The sequence below is a fragment of the Anser brachyrhynchus genome, assembly GCF_964034855.1.
Source record: "Anser brachyrhynchus genome assembly, chromosome: 1".
NCBI lineage: Eukaryota > Metazoa > Chordata > Aves > Anseriformes > Anatidae > Anser > Anser brachyrhynchus.
The window spans coordinates 39,408,041-39,425,351 of NC_137694.1; the positions used below are offsets into that span (position 1 = coordinate 39,408,041).

The window sequence follows — 17,311 nt, forward strand, 5'->3', positions numbered from 1 at the left end:
CTGCAATGTTTCTCGTCTTGAGTTGGCTTGGAAAGTGAGAATCTACGAAACTGTTTCCATTATGAGAGAGGTGTTATTGTGCTCAAGATAAATAAAAATGTTTTGGCTTTAAAAAAAAAAAGTTAAAATCTAAATCGTTCAAATTACTTCCAAAATGAAAATTTATTTCAAGGTGATATATTTTGATTGCTCTTTGAGACCGCCAGGCTTACTAAACTGGGCCAAAAAGGTCAATTGATTGGCAGGTTCTACAGCCCTAAAATGTCTCATCGCAGGGAGAAGCTGAGCGTTCATTCCATTGGACAGTGTAGAGCTTTGATTATATCCGATACCAGGATGTTGAAAGGTAGCCTGAAAGAATAGTTTGATAGTTTCTCTTTCCCACTGTTTTGTGCACTCAGGCAAACAGCACGACCTGACGTGGCCATAGAGTCAATAAGGAGCTCGTGTCCCTCTTTTCCTGCTTGCTGGCTGGCCTGTTCCTCATGGTTAATGAATCACTACTACAGAATACCCCCTGTACAAGAAAGGGAACGTGTATTTCCTGGGGGATGTGGGGGTGAGGGGTGGTGGAGTGAGGGTTAATACTTCATTTGTAGGTTACTTGGAAGCAATGTAATTTGAAACTACAGAAACAAAGGAGGGTGAGTACATCATGCAATGATCTTCCCCTCAGCCTGCTGTAGCAGTTGGTCCTATCCTGCCTCCAAACCCAGTGAAGGGGAGATACTGGAAGGTTGATACAGAGTCCTTGCTATCTCTGGTACCTCTGTGTATTGAAAAAAAAAAAAAAACCAACATGAAAAAACAGAGCTGGGCATTCTAATAGGGGAGAAAAGCTAAAAACTTGTTACTGTCGTATCTGAATTCTCTCTTACGTATAATAAATGATAAAATTTGAAACTTGAACACTGAAATAAAGTGGCCCTGAAAATTACTGGGGGTTGGGGAGGAGTGGTCTGGCTTATGAATAGGTTTGGTTAAAAAAAAAAAAAAAAAAGTTTTCATGTTACAATTTCTGAACACATCTGAATATAATCTGCTGAAAGATGGCTTTAAGAGGTGAAATCTGGCTCAGAAAGGTTGCTCAAGCTATGCTAACATGCCCCAGAGACTGTAGGGTGGCAAGGACTCATCAAAATGAAGCTTTGATACTCAAAACCCAGAGAGTTGATAAGGGAGAAGCAGATGCTATTGAACCAGATTTGTTGGTTCAACAGACATGGAACCAAGACTGAGAATTTACCAACGGTTGTGTTGATAGTATACTGATGTCCCACCTCTGTAACGAATGTTTGTGCATGCTTCCCTAGTGAAAGTCACTGGTCGGCAGCTGCTGAGGGTTTGAACTGGATGGACACTGTGAATGAAAGTAGCAAGCACAGGAACAGCAGTGTTGCACAGATGCTGCACTGGTTGTTCTTAACCCCTTCGTTTGCACTTTTCAAAAGTCAGTACTTAGATCCGATTATCTTTGCATCAAGGGGTGTATTTTCTGTTTGAGTAGTTTATTGATCAAAAAAAGAGGTCTTAAGAGGTTTTTGTGAGTAAATGTAGTGCTTTCACTGATTTATTCTTCCTGCACTCTCTCAGCATCTCGCTAAGGGGGCTGTATTAAATGGTGAGGAGCAGGAGTGCTGCTTCTAGTACTGGCCCGTGCTCAGCGTCCTGTGGGGAATGTTTCAGGTAGAGGTGGCAGTGTCAGTGCTCCTCTGGTGGCCAGCCTGCCCTCATGGAGATGCCCATGCCGTTGTTTTGTGACTTTAGTTAGAGTAACAAAACAATAAAACAATCCTTGACCATAAGATGTGCCTGTACTTGTTAGAAAAGTTGGTTTAAAGTTTAAAATACTAGATTATGCTTTGATTGGAGCGTTCTGGGAATCCTGACAATCCTTTTGGTATGTGAATACTGCAGTGCTTGGCACCGTGGGACCTTCATGGGTTTTCAGGACTTAAGGATTTCAGCTTGTATGGCAAACAGTGGTCTCCGAAGTGGATTATGGTGGCAAATTAAAGAAGGAAATGATTATTTGTTAATGACAAGACCTTTGAGCAGTTAAGACGAAATACAGCCTTGGCTACCCCCGCCCTAAAACAATTGTTCCGTTAGTTTCCTGCTCTTCCTGGGAAACATTTCTGGTTGGTGGTGTTGTAATGCATATGTAGAAACAATTGGGGTACTGCTGCTTGTCTTTGCTCTCTGAATTCCTAGCTTTGGCAGTGCTGGTTTATGCCAATCAGCTCAGCAAACAACAGATCAGTTTCTGTTTAGTCATCACTCTCGGATAGTTTCCAGCTCCTCTCTGGAAGCTGATGCAATCATGAATCTTTCCTTGCATGGCAAATACAGAGCATTTCATGTCGGTGTCTGTTCTGCTTGTTTTATATTTAAAAAATAAAAATAAAATGTCTTGTCCCACCAAGAGAACAGAGTCATTGTAAACTTGACATCAGTCTTAACAACTGTAATTTTTTCTTATGTTGATTCTTGTATGTTTTAGGTTGTTTCATATTCTGGAATTCTGTTAATACTTGATTTGCACAGATTAGAAAAAAAAAATCTGGTTCACAAACAAACAGCTATGGTTATGTATATATAAAATGTGACATGCTTGAAGAAAGCTCGTCATCTTGTGTACTGCCTTCATATCTTACACATCTTCATGCCTTCACACTCCAAATGCAAATAAATGCTAGTGGGGAAAGGGATTTCCTTCCTTTTAATTTCAGTCTGTTTGCTTAGTTCCTTTGTCTCTGTCCTTGTCTAACCTTGCAGCAGAAGGAAGCCAAGCATGGAACATAAATATACTGGTGTGCTCTACTTCCACAGGTTAGGTGTTGCATGTTTTTTTTTTTTTTTTAAAGGAACAGGTAGGAAAGAGTCTCTTGGTTTCTACATTGAGGGAAAGACGATCATTGAGTTTAGGAGACCCTAATTAGTCCCAAAGGCTACATTTTATTTTTACTGTGTAAATTAGGCATAAGGAGTTCTGGCCTTGAGAGCAAATGGCACAGTACAGCTTTTCATCCGTGAGCCTAAACCATCTGCTCCCCTTTAAAAATCTTCTGTATACTGCCTGCTTGGGATGGCTGTGTGTTCACCACACTGTATCTAGATATTAACCTGTAGGGAACCTGAATGCTACGGACCATAGTTATACACAGAAGCATGCTAATGATGAAACAGCAAGGATGACGGGAGGTCAGTACCCCAGGCTTGCTTGGTTTATCTGATGTACCTGCAGCCTGGTCTCCCTCCTATTCTTTTAATTGTGAAGTAGGATGGGAGGATTATTTTGTTTTCTGTTCCTCTTATATGTGGAAAATGAGAGCATATGACAGCTAAATCCTGGGATATCCTCTGTCTGTGATATAATTTGTGCTGAGGACTGGCACCTCTTAGAATATGAGGAACTGAAGCCTGGACTGCAACTTCCTCCGGGGTGTTCTGCTGCAACTGGAGTCCAAGACAGCACCACATTTACTGTCTGCTTGTCACTTGTGACAAACTGGGGTGGCCTGGAAAAACTATGGGTTGCATATGTCAAAGCAAAGCTTGAAACATAGCCTTTTGCTGTAAGTGAAAAAGAGGTCAGGGGAAGTTTTTTTTTGGGCACTGTATATCTTTGTTTCTCTGCTGTGAGGTTTTTGTTTGTACAAATTAAGCCTGTGATGGAAGGACTTGACAGAATCTGTACTTGTCTTGTGCAGGCCAGGTTTTCCTGTGGTTGGGCATGTGGGCAGATGACACTTCTGAATACGGGAATGGAGCCTGGAGCTCTGCTGAAATAGCTGTGTGAACAACAATAGCAGCTGCTGCAGCTCTTGGCATGGCAATAATAGCTACAATTGCAGCTGTGACAGCAACAGAAACCACAGGAAAGCCAGGAACTCTTTCTGGCTGCACAGTCAGTGACTACCTTTATGTTGCAGAAGATTCCTTATTAGAGCACATGGCTACTTAAAATCCAAAGAAGTGTGGGCCACTGAGCTGATGGTACCCTCCTTGTTAGACTCCCATCTGTGCAGTGTGCAAGGGGCTGGATGCTGGCATAAATCTACGTAATGTCACCTTGTGCTCTTACTGGCCTTAAGGAAGATGGAGCCAAACTTTTCTCAGTGGTGTCCAGTAGCAGGCACCCATTGAAATACACGAAAATCCATTTAAGCATAAGAAATATGCTTATATAAGAAATAAAAATTTTTCACTCCAAGAGAGGTCAAACACTGGAACAGCTTGATCAGGGAGGTTGTGGTGTTTTTATCCTTGGAGATACTCAAAATCCAACTGGACAAGGTCCTGAGCAATCTGTTCTAGTTGATCCTGCTCTAAGCAGGAGGGCTGGACTAGGTGATATCTATAGGTTCCCGCCAACCTCAACCTTTCTGTGATCCTGTGATATTGCAACCTGAAAGCGAAGAGTTATTTTGCTCTCCATCTTGAATAACGACATGCTCGTTGTTATGCAATGACAGTTTGCAAAAGAACAAGGGAGAACGGCCCAAGAGGAATGTCTGGGAGATTGGGAAACTAGCTAGAAAGTGGTAAAGCATCTCAGGGATTAAATTGCTCTGTGTGACCAAGAAAACTCTCTGTTCTCGTGAATGGGACTCTGTGAAAGGGCTGCAGTGGGAAAGGAGTCCCAGGAAGAGTCCTGTGGGAACTGTTGAACACTCACCAAGGAATCTTCTGGCAGAAGCTCATTTCCTATGTCTGGTGGAAGGAGAAGGAAGCTGCAATGAACACGTTTCCATCAATGGAACATAAACTCTCAAAGCTAAGCCTGGTCATTGTCTTCTCATGTTTTTATTTATTTATTTATTTATTTTCTTCTGAAGACATTGTATCCAGAACACTGTGATGTTAGGTATAGGCATTCAGGCTCCATTGAGCTTCAGGCATGATCAAAAATTTGCTGGTAAATGATATTTGAAAAGGGTACCTTTATTATACCTCATCTTCTCCAAGTCCAGTGTTGGAAGCCCCAGCTGCTGCTTTTCTTATTAAATAATGGAAAATATCTGTCTTTTCGCTCAGGTTTTGAGTGAGCTACAGTTCCCTAGACAAATACTGATTACCTCAGCACAAGTCTGGCAACAATAACCAGTCCTAATTAAATTGTCTTTATCTACATTAAAACATTTAAGAAAATCAGTCTAGAAATAATTTACCACTTCCTGGATATTCTCACAGCTCCATCACCTTCAAACATTTCTGCTGAGTTTCTCTGTGCTAGCCTGGCTTCTGCTAAGTAATCCTCTTCTCCTGTCCTTCTTATGTAGAACACTTTTGCCATTATTTTGAGTCGTGGTTCCATGTTTGGCAAAGCAACTCTGGCTATGTGCATAGATACACAAGCCTACTGTACTAGACCCCTTCTTCCCTCACAAAGAGTGCCTGGAGTGACTGCTTTGCCTTCCTGATCGGCTTTGACACAGCCCACTCCTAAGTTAGGTCGAAGTGTTCACACAGGGATCACTCTGTTCACACAGTAGCTGTTCCTCACCACTCACCTCTTACATAGAGTCTCTTAACAGTACCACATCTCAGCATCTTAGTAATTTTTAATTTCCACACAGTGTTTATATTCTCCTTGAGTGACTGTACAAATTGATGTGGGAATGCTGGAAGCTTAAGGGAAAATGCATAGGAGAGCACAGGTTAGAATTTAGGGAGCCTACAGATGCACTGTAATTAGCAGTCAATTAGCATGCTTTTAGCCGTGGAAACACTATAAGAAGCAGCTTTCAGTAGTATTAGATTATGACACTACCTTCAAAATTTCATCAAGGATCAAGATCCTTCTGTGCTAGATTTTTGTAGCCTGGTCTGTAACCCTGGTACATAAGCCAGTCTCTTGAAAGGCAGTATCTTGAACCGGCTTTCCTTTAAACGACCAAATTCCTTCAAAAGCAGCTATCAACCCTAATTTGGGTCACGAGTAAGCAAGACTTTTGCCCACCCTCAGATGAGAAAAAGCAAAATCTGTCTTGCTCAGAGCAGGATCTTCTGTAAACACGTTAACACTGGGTATGTCTAACTCCCACACACTGGTGTTGGTCCCTCTTTCAGCTGAGAATCATGCTTCTCAGCTGAATCCGATGCTTTTGTAGCTGTTTTCCTGTGTCTGCCAAGACACCGTCCTGAGCAAAAGTGATCCTGAGCAATCTGACCCAACTACAAAATCTGTCCTGCTTTGAGTAGCGAGATGTACCCGACAACCTACAAAAGTCTGTTTTTCAATGGTTAAAGGTACAGTATGGATATTAATCTAGCTAAAAAGTTTTAAATTTAAGAAGCCAGAAGCAAATTATACTGCCATTTTATGACAGGCAAAAAAAGCCCAATTACTTTTGTTCCTTTGGAGTAGCGAATCACTTCCCTGTGAGCATCTCATCCACATGTTTTGGGTAACAAAACTGGGGTTACACAATTTGGGGGATACACTATGTATTAAAAATATTTTATAAGGTGTTGGAATAAAACAAATGTAGTCTTAAAAAACAACTTGATTTATGGCTGTACGCAGAACCAAATATTTCAGACTTACTGAGTTAAAAGTAATTCTTTTATTTAATCAGACTTTAAGTTAATTTTTTATATTTAAATAGTAACACACATTATGTGCTTTTCCAGGTAAAGAAGATGAATCAAACTTTGCTGATATCAGCAGGAGAATTGTTTCAGTTTGCAAATCTGCATGCATCCAAACGCTGAACATTTGCTAACGCTGTTGCCATTAAAATTTGGCTTTATCCCATTATGACTATGAATGTGTTAGGTGTTGAAAGCCAAGGGAAATCTTGTCTACAAAATGCTGTATTTTTTACTGACAGAAGAAATCTGGTATTAGGGCAGCTTGATGGTGCGTATGGGCTGGTATTTCCTTAGTGCTGATGTTGTGGAAGAATGGAAAGGAACCAACTGGAGAGCGATTTGATGTCAAATTTGCAATAAAGCACAAATGAAGCACAATCTCAAAGCGATTATGATTAAATCTCAAAGCGGCTCTGTGCTTCTGAAACTACCATCAGGGGGCTCACGAAAAGGGCTCAGTAGGCCTCGGCGAGGCGGGGCTGCTAGGAGACGTGGTTGCTAGGGGCGGGGCTTCGAGGGGACGGGGCTTCGAGGGGCGGGGCTTCGAGGGGGCGGGGCTTCGAGGGGGCGGGGCTTCGATGGGGGCGGAGCTTCGAGGGCGGCCGCCGGCAGGCGGTCCCCACCCGAGCGCGCATGCGCCGGCGGCCGAGGGGCTGACGGGGCTTGTTGTGGGGCGGGGGGGGGGCAGCACGTGAGGAGCGCAACGTCACCATAAACACTCGTAGGCAAGATGGCGGCGCCTCCGAGCGGCAAGGTAGCGGCCGGGACGGGACGGGACGGGGGCGGCGGGGGGAGGCCGCTCCCGGCGGGGCCCGGCCCCTCTGCGGCCCGCTCCGCCGGTGCTGGGCCTGACGGCTCGGCCAGGAGCCGCCTCGGTGCGGTGGGGCGGCCTTGTGTCCGCAGGGGCGGGCGGGGGAGGTGTGCGTGCTCGGGGGCTGCTCGGGGGGGCTCGTGACTGCTCTGAGGTCTGGTGGGGGTTGAGGTAGGCGCGCTGACCTGCCCGCCGCTGCCAGGCAGGTAAATGCAGCCCTCGCTTGTGTGAGGGAAGGCTGCTGTTACGTTCGTTCTCTGATCAATCCTGAAATTGAAGCAGACTGTTTTTGTTCAAGGCTCTTGGCGTCTTGATGCAGGGATGCTCATCTCACTGAGGAATGTCGTGGAATCACAGAGTGGTTTGGGTTGGAAGGGGCCCTAAAGCCCAGCCAGTTCCAATCCCCTGCCATGGGCAGGGACACCTCCCACCAGACCAGGTTGCCCAAAGCCCCATCCAGCCTGGCCTTGAGCACCTCCAGGGATGGGGCATCCACAGCTGCTCTGGGCAGCCTGTGCCAGGGCCTCACTGCCCTCTGAGTGAAGAATTTTCTCCTGACATCTAATCTAAACCTACCCTCTTCCAGTTCAAAACCATTCCCCCTTGTCCTGTCATTATCTACAGGAGTAAAGAGCCCCTCTTCATCTTTTTTATAAGAACCCTTTAAGTATTGAAAGGCCACAGTGACGTCTCAACAGAGCCTTCTCTTCTCCAGGCTGAACGTCCTCTCAGCTCTCTCAGCTCTCTCAGACTTTCTTCATGGGAGAGGTGCTTCAGCCCTCTGATCATCCTCATGGCCCTCCTCTGGACCCATTCCAACAGCCCCACATCTTTCTTGTGCTGGGGGCCCCAGGCCTGAATGCAGCACTCCAAGTGGGGCTTCATGAGGGCAGAGTAGAGGGGGACAATCACCTTCCTTGACCTGCTGGCCATGCCTCTCTTGATGTCTTTCCAAAAAGTCTGGAAAATAAACTTTGAAATCTTGCTGCTCTTTAAAAATCCAACCTAAATGAAATTTGTGATATTTGACCATTAAAAACATTCAGTAGCTTATTGGGTGTTAGTAATTATTTTCATATTTTTTCACATTTTTATTAGTCTGTCTACTTGGGACTTTTGTAAGTCTCTTAAGTTGCTGCAAGATTCTGTTCCAATTATTCTGCATCTACAGTGCTCCTGCAGCTTGTTAACATGACTTCTCATTGTGCCCTTAGCGTTCAAGCACTTTAATTGTGGTATCTCAACTAAGTAAAAGCTCTTGATACAGAGAACAAAATGACAGTTGTGTTTTCTAAAACCTCACAAAGTCGCTGATTTGAAGTTTCGCTGCTGTCATTAGAAGCAATTTCACTCTTCTGTGGCTTTCCCCACCTGCGTGTTGCACTTCTGCTTGTTTGGATACTGTACTCGTTTGATCTCTAAGTGATTTGATTTAGCGAGCTGAAAAAAAATACATAAAACTGTGAATTTATTTTTGGGTGGGTTCATTTTCTTTAGTTTGGGGAATGCGCTGGACCACAATTTTTTTCTTTGGACGTCAGCAGAATTCTAGACGGGCTCACAGAGTAGTAAACCTTCACTCCAGGTGGAATGAACAGTGTAACTTGGTACAGACTCAGTATTCTCATATAAGGCATTCTGCATTTTGGTATGTTTCGAAACTACGAGTGTCCTAAATCGATTCCACTTTTCCTTCTGGCTATGCGGTGTTTTAATGAGGTATTGCAGGTGGTAGGTGTCTGGAAGAGTGGTGGGTACTAGCTCGTGGGGTGCTTTAGTCGCATTTGGTGTGGTAACATGAAAGTGATGTATTCTGATGTATAAATTCTTTTTTGAAAAATATGACACCAGGTAATTCCATAGAGTGCATGGGGTGATAGATTAAATAGCTGGGATAGCCTGCATTGTCTCAGACTTCATGAAATCTTATTTCAGCAAACCATATAAGGTTGAGGGTTTTGGTTGCACCACGTTCACTTTCCTCTTCTGTCATGTTTATTTCCCAGACATCGTTAAAAGAAATGGATTCACAACTCAGCTATTTCATATTCTCATCTCTTTTTGCAGAGCTCTAGTTTCAGCTTCATATACGAATGTGGTATTAACTGTAAATTTAGTCACCTCATGTAACTGTATGTACTGCTTACCTTAGAATTTTGTCCTTTTTTTTTTTTTTTTTTTACTGTGAAGGTTCTTTGGTTCTTTTCAGTGCTTTTCTATATACAGTTAACTCAATTCCAGAAGACTGAGGTTATCGCCGGAGTTCTGGAGTCCTGACTCATCCTTTATTAATGACCACATGCCCTAGAACAGTGTGAACTTCATTTTTTTTTGCCCTTCCTTAGAGCTTCTCGGTTTTTCTGTGTGTAACTTCGCAGTAAGGTCTTTTGGTTTCAGTGCTTCTTACATGAAAGCAGGTGTATTACCTCTTTTTGTTGCTTAGCAAGTGGTATTTTGTTTCCCTGATTTCAGAGAAGTCTCTGGACCGTCTCTCACCCTTATAACAGAAAACTATGTTAGAAAACGAGGCAAAAAGTTGTGTGTGGGGACAAGTATAAATTTAGCCTGTCAGTGTATAGGCTATTATTACAGCCGGTCTAAAGGCAGAAATGATTTTTGTTTCATGTTCTTGGAGTTGAGTCTATCTTCAGCATATGGGCTGTTAGATCTTCCTCAAATTACTAGTTGGCACACGAGCTGTCAGAAGTTGTTTTTCATTTGCTTGTGCCCTTCCTCTTGAAGTTAAATCTTGGTCTAAGCTCAGCTATTTGGCTAGTATAGAGCAACTACAAGTGTTCAAGTAGTACCGTATGTGTTACTAAGCAGTAATGTAAATGCTGTAGTGTTTGGGGGGGGGTGTGGTTGAGTTTTTTTAATGTTAGGATCAACAAAGTTTTACAATACCGTCTGCTAAAATGAGCTTTGTGTCCTCTAGGTAGTTTGTTGGCACGTATGCAGCAGACTTTTAGATGTAGATATACTCTGGTGTAAGCAGCGTTTTGTTGCACCGTCAACTAGTTGAATTTTGGGGCTTCAAAACTCCCATTCTGTGGGTTGTACTATGTTATGAAGCACTTGATTTAAAGTCTTCATTATATCTTTTTCACCCTTTATCATTTACTATGGATAGAATCGTAATCATTGCTGAATATTTTGTACTTCATACGTTTTACCTGTGAACAAAGCCTCTGCCTGCCTTTGCCTCTGTTTAATTTAGTTAACGTTTCATTATGTTTGACTAAAGCAGTTCACTGATCATTCTGAAATTCTTATATATTCTTTCCGTTTTTTAGTTATTCATTAAGGGCTTCTCTTGCAGAAGGATTTGTGGTAGAAATGCTGTGTTCTGTCTCAAGCACTTACTCTACACGTGTATTTTCGCTGATACCCCACAGCTGTTGCATAAGTAGCAGAAATACCTGATTCCTGAAACTTGCAGAGGCAGAACTTGAAAAACTTACTGTTGTAAAGCAGGAAGCCTTTTCTTACGACATGTGGTTCCCACTGTTGGGAGCTTTGTCATATTTATCACAATATGAATATTTGTGCTTTTTTCCGCCCACTTAGAAACTTGGTGTGAGAGTTTCACGCTTCTAAGACCAGCGGGGTGAGAAATTTTACTGTCCTAGGAAGCAGGTTGAGCACAGGCGCAGCAAACACGACGTACAAGGGTATGGTTTTGTACTCTTACTAAACCTTGAATTCAAATGCCAGAAGTTCTTGGGTATCTTTGGAGCAAAAGATGATGTTGGTCAATAATGTTAGCTTGATGCTTGGCAGAGCACTTGAATGTAGTGGTCTCTGGGCACTGGAAGCGGGCTGTTGGTGCAGTTTGGACGTGCCCACTGACAGCTCAGCAGTGGTTGTGTGACTGCGCTCTGGGGAAACCTCAGCTATTCCAGAGAGGGAGGTGGAAATGAAAGCAGCACGATGCAGATCTTTAAATTGAGATTCATTTCTTCTGACAGCTTATTTTAGAGCTTGGCTTTATTATGTTTTGATGGTGTAAGGTATCTCAGAACAGCCATTGACTAAATTGAATTTATTCTACTGGCCTGTAGTTGTTTCCTCAGTGTTGCATCTTTTGTTCTGTTTACCTTCTGTCAGGATCTGGAAATAACAGATAGAGCAGCTGATTACCATCTTGTTAATATTTGCAGACAGACCAATTTTTTACTTAATTTGTAGTCTGGGGAGCATTCAGACTTTCTAACGGAGTTACTTTCTTATGAGCATGCCTGCTTGCTACTTCAGCTGTTGAATCCATGATGAGGTCCTTTACCTGATGCTATAACATAAGGCAAAAATGAAAGAACCGCTCTTGAAAAGTTGTTAAGAGACCAGACTCGCACAGTGCCACAATTGCTCACTGACCCCAGCGTGGTGGCGGTTTCACTGCGTAAGTGCTACCGGCTGTGTCTGTCATAAGCTGGATGGCATCTGGTGGAGTGACAGCGGTCCCAGTTCGTACTCTGGCAGAAAAGGAGAATGTGATCAAGAATATGGGGAGAGAATATGAAGTATCTGAAAGATGGGACTAGTTCGTAGAGTTGCAGTGCTTCTCCATTCTCTGAAATGTCCTGTGTTTGATGGGTTGTTGGTGTGCGACAGAGGTAAGAGGAGGAATGTGAGGTACTAACATTGCATGTGGTATCACAGAAACACAGAATGGTTTGGGTTGGAAGAGACCTTAAAGATGACCCAGTTCCAACCCCCTGCCATGGGGAGGGACACCTCCCGCGCCATCTAACCTGACTTGAACACCTCCAGGGATGGGGCATCCACAGCTTCTCTGGGCAGCCTGTGCCAGTGCCTCACCGCCCTCTGAGGGAAGGATTTCTTCCTTACACCTAATCTAAACCTACCCTCTTTTAGCTTAAAGCTGTTACCCCTTGTCCTATCACCACACTCCCTAACAAAGTCCCTCCCCAGCTTTCCCGTCGGCCCCCTTTAGGTACTGGAAGGCTGCTGTAAGGTCTCCCCAGAGCCTTCTCTTCTTCAGACTGAACAACTCCCAGCTCCCTCAGCCTGTTATAGGAGAGGTGCTCCAGCCCTCTGAGCATCCTTGTGGCCCTCCTCTGGACATGCTCTAATACATCCATGTCCTTCTTGTGCTGGGGGCCCCAGAGCTGAACGCAGGCTCCAGGTGGGGTCTCAGGAGAGCAGAGCAGAGGGGGACAATCCCCTCCCTCGCCCTGTGGGCCACACTGCTTTTGGTGCAGCCCAGGACAAGGTTGGCTTTCTGGGCTGCAGGCTCACGTTGCCAGCTCCCGTCAGCTAGTACTTTGTGCCCAGCACAGACAGGATGGGAAATGGCAAGTAAGGAGGGCAGGAGTGCCCTGCTGTGGGGTCGCTCTCCTTTTTTGTTGCCTACACCTCATTGTCTTTGGATGCAGTGTTGTCAGTCTCTCACTAGATGGTTGCAGAAGGCCGTAAATTGCCTTTGAATGACAAGCATTTAATCCAAAAACCTTGCTTGTGTTCTGGCATATGTTGTAACTGTTGGTGTGGTTTTGGTGAAGGCCTTCTGATGGATGTCCCTGGCAATAAATGCTGTAAAAGTTGCCCATTGAGTCCTTATTGTAAACAGCATAATGAGCTGGACATAAACATAAATAAATAAAAAATTCCATGCTCTGTCCTTACAGTATTAAGAATGATACCTCCTGTTTCTCAGAAAATGTTACTGGGATAATAGTGGGACTTCAGAAAGTTACTCTGCTGGACAGGGATTGTAAATACTTGAACAGTTTTCCATAGCCTGAACGAGCATAAGCCGTGATGCCTCCCAGAGGAGCACAGCAGAGGGTGCTTCTCAGGGGGCTGTCTTGGGTAAACTGAGCCGACATCCTGTTTCTTCCTTCTGCTTTTCATAGGAGGTGGTAAACAGCTCTTCTGCGGCTTTCCTGAATTTTGTGCTGTGGTTCCCTGTTTCTGTGGACCCTCTGTCAGTTTACTTGGTAGAATAGCTGCTGTCCCCACGTGGCACAGAGTTGTTCATGACAGACTGGGATGAATTGTGAATTTGCCTTTGACTTTTGTAGTACTTAGAGGGAAAAAACCAAACAGGTCAAGCAGTGGCTTTTTTCCCTGTAAGTACAGGAAAAAAAACAATGAAACAAACAAAACAGGTGGCTTAATAGTGTTTGGGAACTCTTGCATCAATTTTTTATCTTTTGGTAAGGTTCTGCATGAAATAGGCAGCGTGTCTCATTTTCATTCTACAGAATTAGGAAAACAGACGTAGTACAATTTCATGCTTACAGCCGGCAAGCGTGAAATTTTAAGATTATTAAAAAATACTTAAAGATTTTTTTTTCTCCACCATTTTTTTTAGGAAACAGTTGCCAACTGAATGCTTTTACAGTGATAGCTCTCCTTAGATGATAATACTTATTTAAACGTTTGAGGAACTTAAGGATATCATAGATGGATAAACCTGGATTTGGTTACACTTATTTTACTGTGGTATTAAGGAAACTTTTTCATAGAACTGTCTGTAAGTTATAAGATGTCTAAAAACCTTTGAATTATCATATGTGCAGTTGCAAGACAATTCAAATGTATTTAAAATCAAGTTATTTGTAAAGTTGTTTAGCTTGTCACGTTACATCTTCATTTGTTTTAGTTGCATTTGTGTTGAATGTTCTTCCGTTCATTCTTCATTTTATTTTAGTTGTGGGACCAGCAGGGTCTGACTTCTTATGTGCGTAGTAACATCTAAGCCTGAGGAACTCTGGACAGTCCAACATACACTTTCGAACAGGCGTAGAAAAAAGCAAGTACAGTTGTTTAAATCAGTATAGTTAGGTTGGACAGCTTTGGATGGACAACTTTTCTGGCCTCAAGCAGGTAAGTAACGTGCTGCTTTGCTTCCCTGGGGTTTTGTTTCCATGACCCATCCTTTGACTCTGCAGAGCACGGCTTTCTTACTGGTGGCCGTGGGGGTGGACGAGTGGAAGGGCTGTAATATTCGGATAAGGATTACCTTTGGGTTTAAAATCCTAGGGGCACGTCAACTTACCTAGTCACCTTTGTTGTGCGCTTATTAACCCCAACTTTTTCATGATGGGGTTGTTAATGTATAGATTCAGAGGAAGTAAAAGCGATGGCTTTAATCATACGAAAAGAAAACGAAAGATTAAGCTAGATTCCACCTTCTTCTTCTCTTTGAAAAAGAGACGGATGAAATATGTAAAATAAGGAATAGTACAAAACCAAGGTGAGCTAGTAGCACGCCTTCCTGCCTTGTAATATAAGAAGCATAGTCAACGAACTGAACAGGTGGGGCTCCTGAAACTGCTGAGTTCTTCCACATAGCGGATTACAAGACCTTTCTAGATCAGACCTGTCACTGAAGCCAAAAAGTTATCAAGATTTAAAGGATAACAGGATGCTTTACTGCACAGAGGGTGTTGACAGGTAACACTGATAGGATTAAGTTATGTTTTGGGGATCACGGTTACTTTAACTGCTAATAATGGGGCAACTGGAGCTCATTATGCTGCCCTGCTCATATCACTTCCTTCACTGTCTATACGTACCAGGAGCTCACTACATAGATTTTGGTTGCACATCTTACGCAAGTCCTAACTATTTTAATGATGCTTCTGATTGTTCTCCAGCATTTGCTGTCTGTTCTCCCTCATCTTCTTTAAAGGTTCCCGTCGTACGTGTTCTGCAGTAAAGTGCTGTTCAGGCAAGAGACAGTAGTTGCTGCAATTGCCTGGTTTTGAAACATCAATTTTCTTGGCCGTTCAAGAAGTCTGTGTGTGGTGATGAGACATTCGCCTGATCGCTGGGCTGCGAGGCACTGAGCAAACACCTTTGTGGGCTGCATGGTGCACTGGGTCAAGTTGTGCAGTGTTTTAGTAGTTGTCTACTGAGGGATGGCTTTTATTCAAATCTAACTATTGGTATACTGGCTTTTAATTTAGTAGTTTCCTTAGTACGTGTATGTGTAATTTAACGTTGCTTTCCATCTTTTAATTGACTAATAGCTTGCCATTGCCGTCATACAAGAAAACAAAAATAAGTCACAAATTACATCTTGCTGTAACGTGCTGTAAGAATACTCATGGAATTTTTGAGTTCTCAGCTCGCTAAGAACATTGTGTGAAACACAGCCAAGTGTAGCCAATCTTCAAGTGCTACCACTATAAAATCATACTCTCAAAATCAACTTATTCAAATTCAGTTATGTAATTACTTCATAAAGTGCAGCTAAAGAGAGCAACTCAATATTTCAGATAATTCAAATATGATGACTTACAAAATGTTTTGTAATGGAATAAATTGTTAATGCACTTTCTAGGTATTCTTTTGTAAGATTGATGCCATATTTTTCTTCAAACTAGTTATGTTATTGCATCTTCTAGACTACCACCTATGTGTGACTCAGAGTCCCAGAATATCCTGAGCTGGAAGGGACCCACAAGGAACATCAAGTCCAACTCCTGGCCCCACACAGGACCACACAAAAATCAGACCCTGTGTCTGAGAGCGTTGTCCAAATGCTGCTTGGACTCCAGCAGGCTCCGTGCTGTGACCACTGCCCTGGGCAGCCTGTCCCAGTGCCCGACCACCCTCTGGGTGCAGAACCTTTCCCTAACCCCCAGCCTGACCCTCCCCTGTCCCAGCTCCGTGCCGTTCCCTCGGGTCCTGTCGCTGTCCCCAGAGAGCAGAGCTCAGCACCTGCCCCTCCGCTCCCCTCAGGAGGGAGCTGCAGGCCGCCATGAGGCCTCCCCTCGGCCTCCTCTTTTCCAGGCCGAACAGGCCCAGTGACCTCAGCCGCTCCTCATAGGTCTTCCCCTCTAGGCCCTTCACCATCTTTGTAGCCCTTCTCTGGGCACTCTCCAACAGTTTAATGCCCTTTTTGTACTGTGGCACCCAAACCGCGCACAGTGCTGGAGGTGAGGCCGCCCAGCGCAGAGCAGAGCGGGACAATCCCTTCCCTCGCCCGGCTGGCAGTGCTGGGCCTGATGCACCCCAGGGTGCGGGTGGCCCTCCTGGCTGCCAGGGCACGCTGCTGGCTCGTGTTCAGCTTGCTGTCAGCCAGAACCCCCAGATCCCTTTCTGTGGGGCTGCCCTCCAGCCTCTCACCCCCCCAGTCTGTATGTAAAGCCAGGGTGCCCCTTCCCAGGTGCAGAATCCAGCACTTGTTCTCATTAAACTTCGTATAGCTGGTGATTGCCCAGTCCTCTGATTTGTCAAGATCTCTCTGCGAGGCGTTTCCACCCTCAGTTGAGTCGACAACTTCTCCCAATTGTTGTCTGCAAACATACTCAGAACACCTTCTAGTTCTACATCCAAGTCATTTATGAAAACATTGGAGAGACTCAGCCTTCTTCACTGATTGAAACAAGTTTTGTTTTTTTTTTAAAAAAACACTCTAAGCTCAGTTGTGTTAAATACTTGATAACAATTGGAAAAAAATACAAGATTATACCTGTTGTTGAATAAGGATAAAACCTGACAGCTTGACTTTCTGGTGTTTGAAACTTGGAGAAACTTTTTCTTGAGTAATGGTACGAAGGAAATAAACTGCATTGTGGAAAGTGCTCTGTTTTACAGATGTCCTCTTCTGAGCATGTTCCTGGTTCTTTGATTTCATCATGTTATAACAGAGGTGGATCTGTTACGCAGAGCAATATGGGATTACATCGTAGGAATAGGTGTGTGGAGCAATGCAGGACTTTCCAGTTAGGTGACCGCTGTGGCATGGAGTCAAAGAACCGGGGCACGGGGGTCACTTTGTCTTCTCCTGTGAAAGGAAAAGTTTGTCCTTCTGAGAGATCAGTGGATGGAAAATAATAAAAGCATGAATTGTTATACTGTTAGTAGTAGGGCTGCTTTGATGGCATGGAATAACTGGTATAATATGTTAGACGAAGTGTTTTT

General features: G+C 43.7%; 1 protein-coding gene across 2 annotated transcripts in view; it reads left to right on the forward strand.

The window, feature by feature from the left end:
• Positions 1-7,148: 7,148 nt before the first annotated feature.
• Positions 7,149-17,311, forward strand: part of TBC1D15 (TBC1 domain family member 15) — a 33,081-nt gene continuing 22,918 nt past the window's right edge. Inside the window, exon 1 of one of the 2 annotated variants that reach the window (XM_080583053.1) lies at positions 7,149-7,354. In XM_080583053.1, the coding sequence (XP_080439179.1) occupies positions 7,331-7,354 (24 nt within the window). In that variant the 5' untranslated portion in view covers positions 7,149-7,330. The remainder of the gene's footprint in view (positions 7,355-17,311) is intronic. The other variant, XM_080583052.1, reaches the window with a different exon arrangement.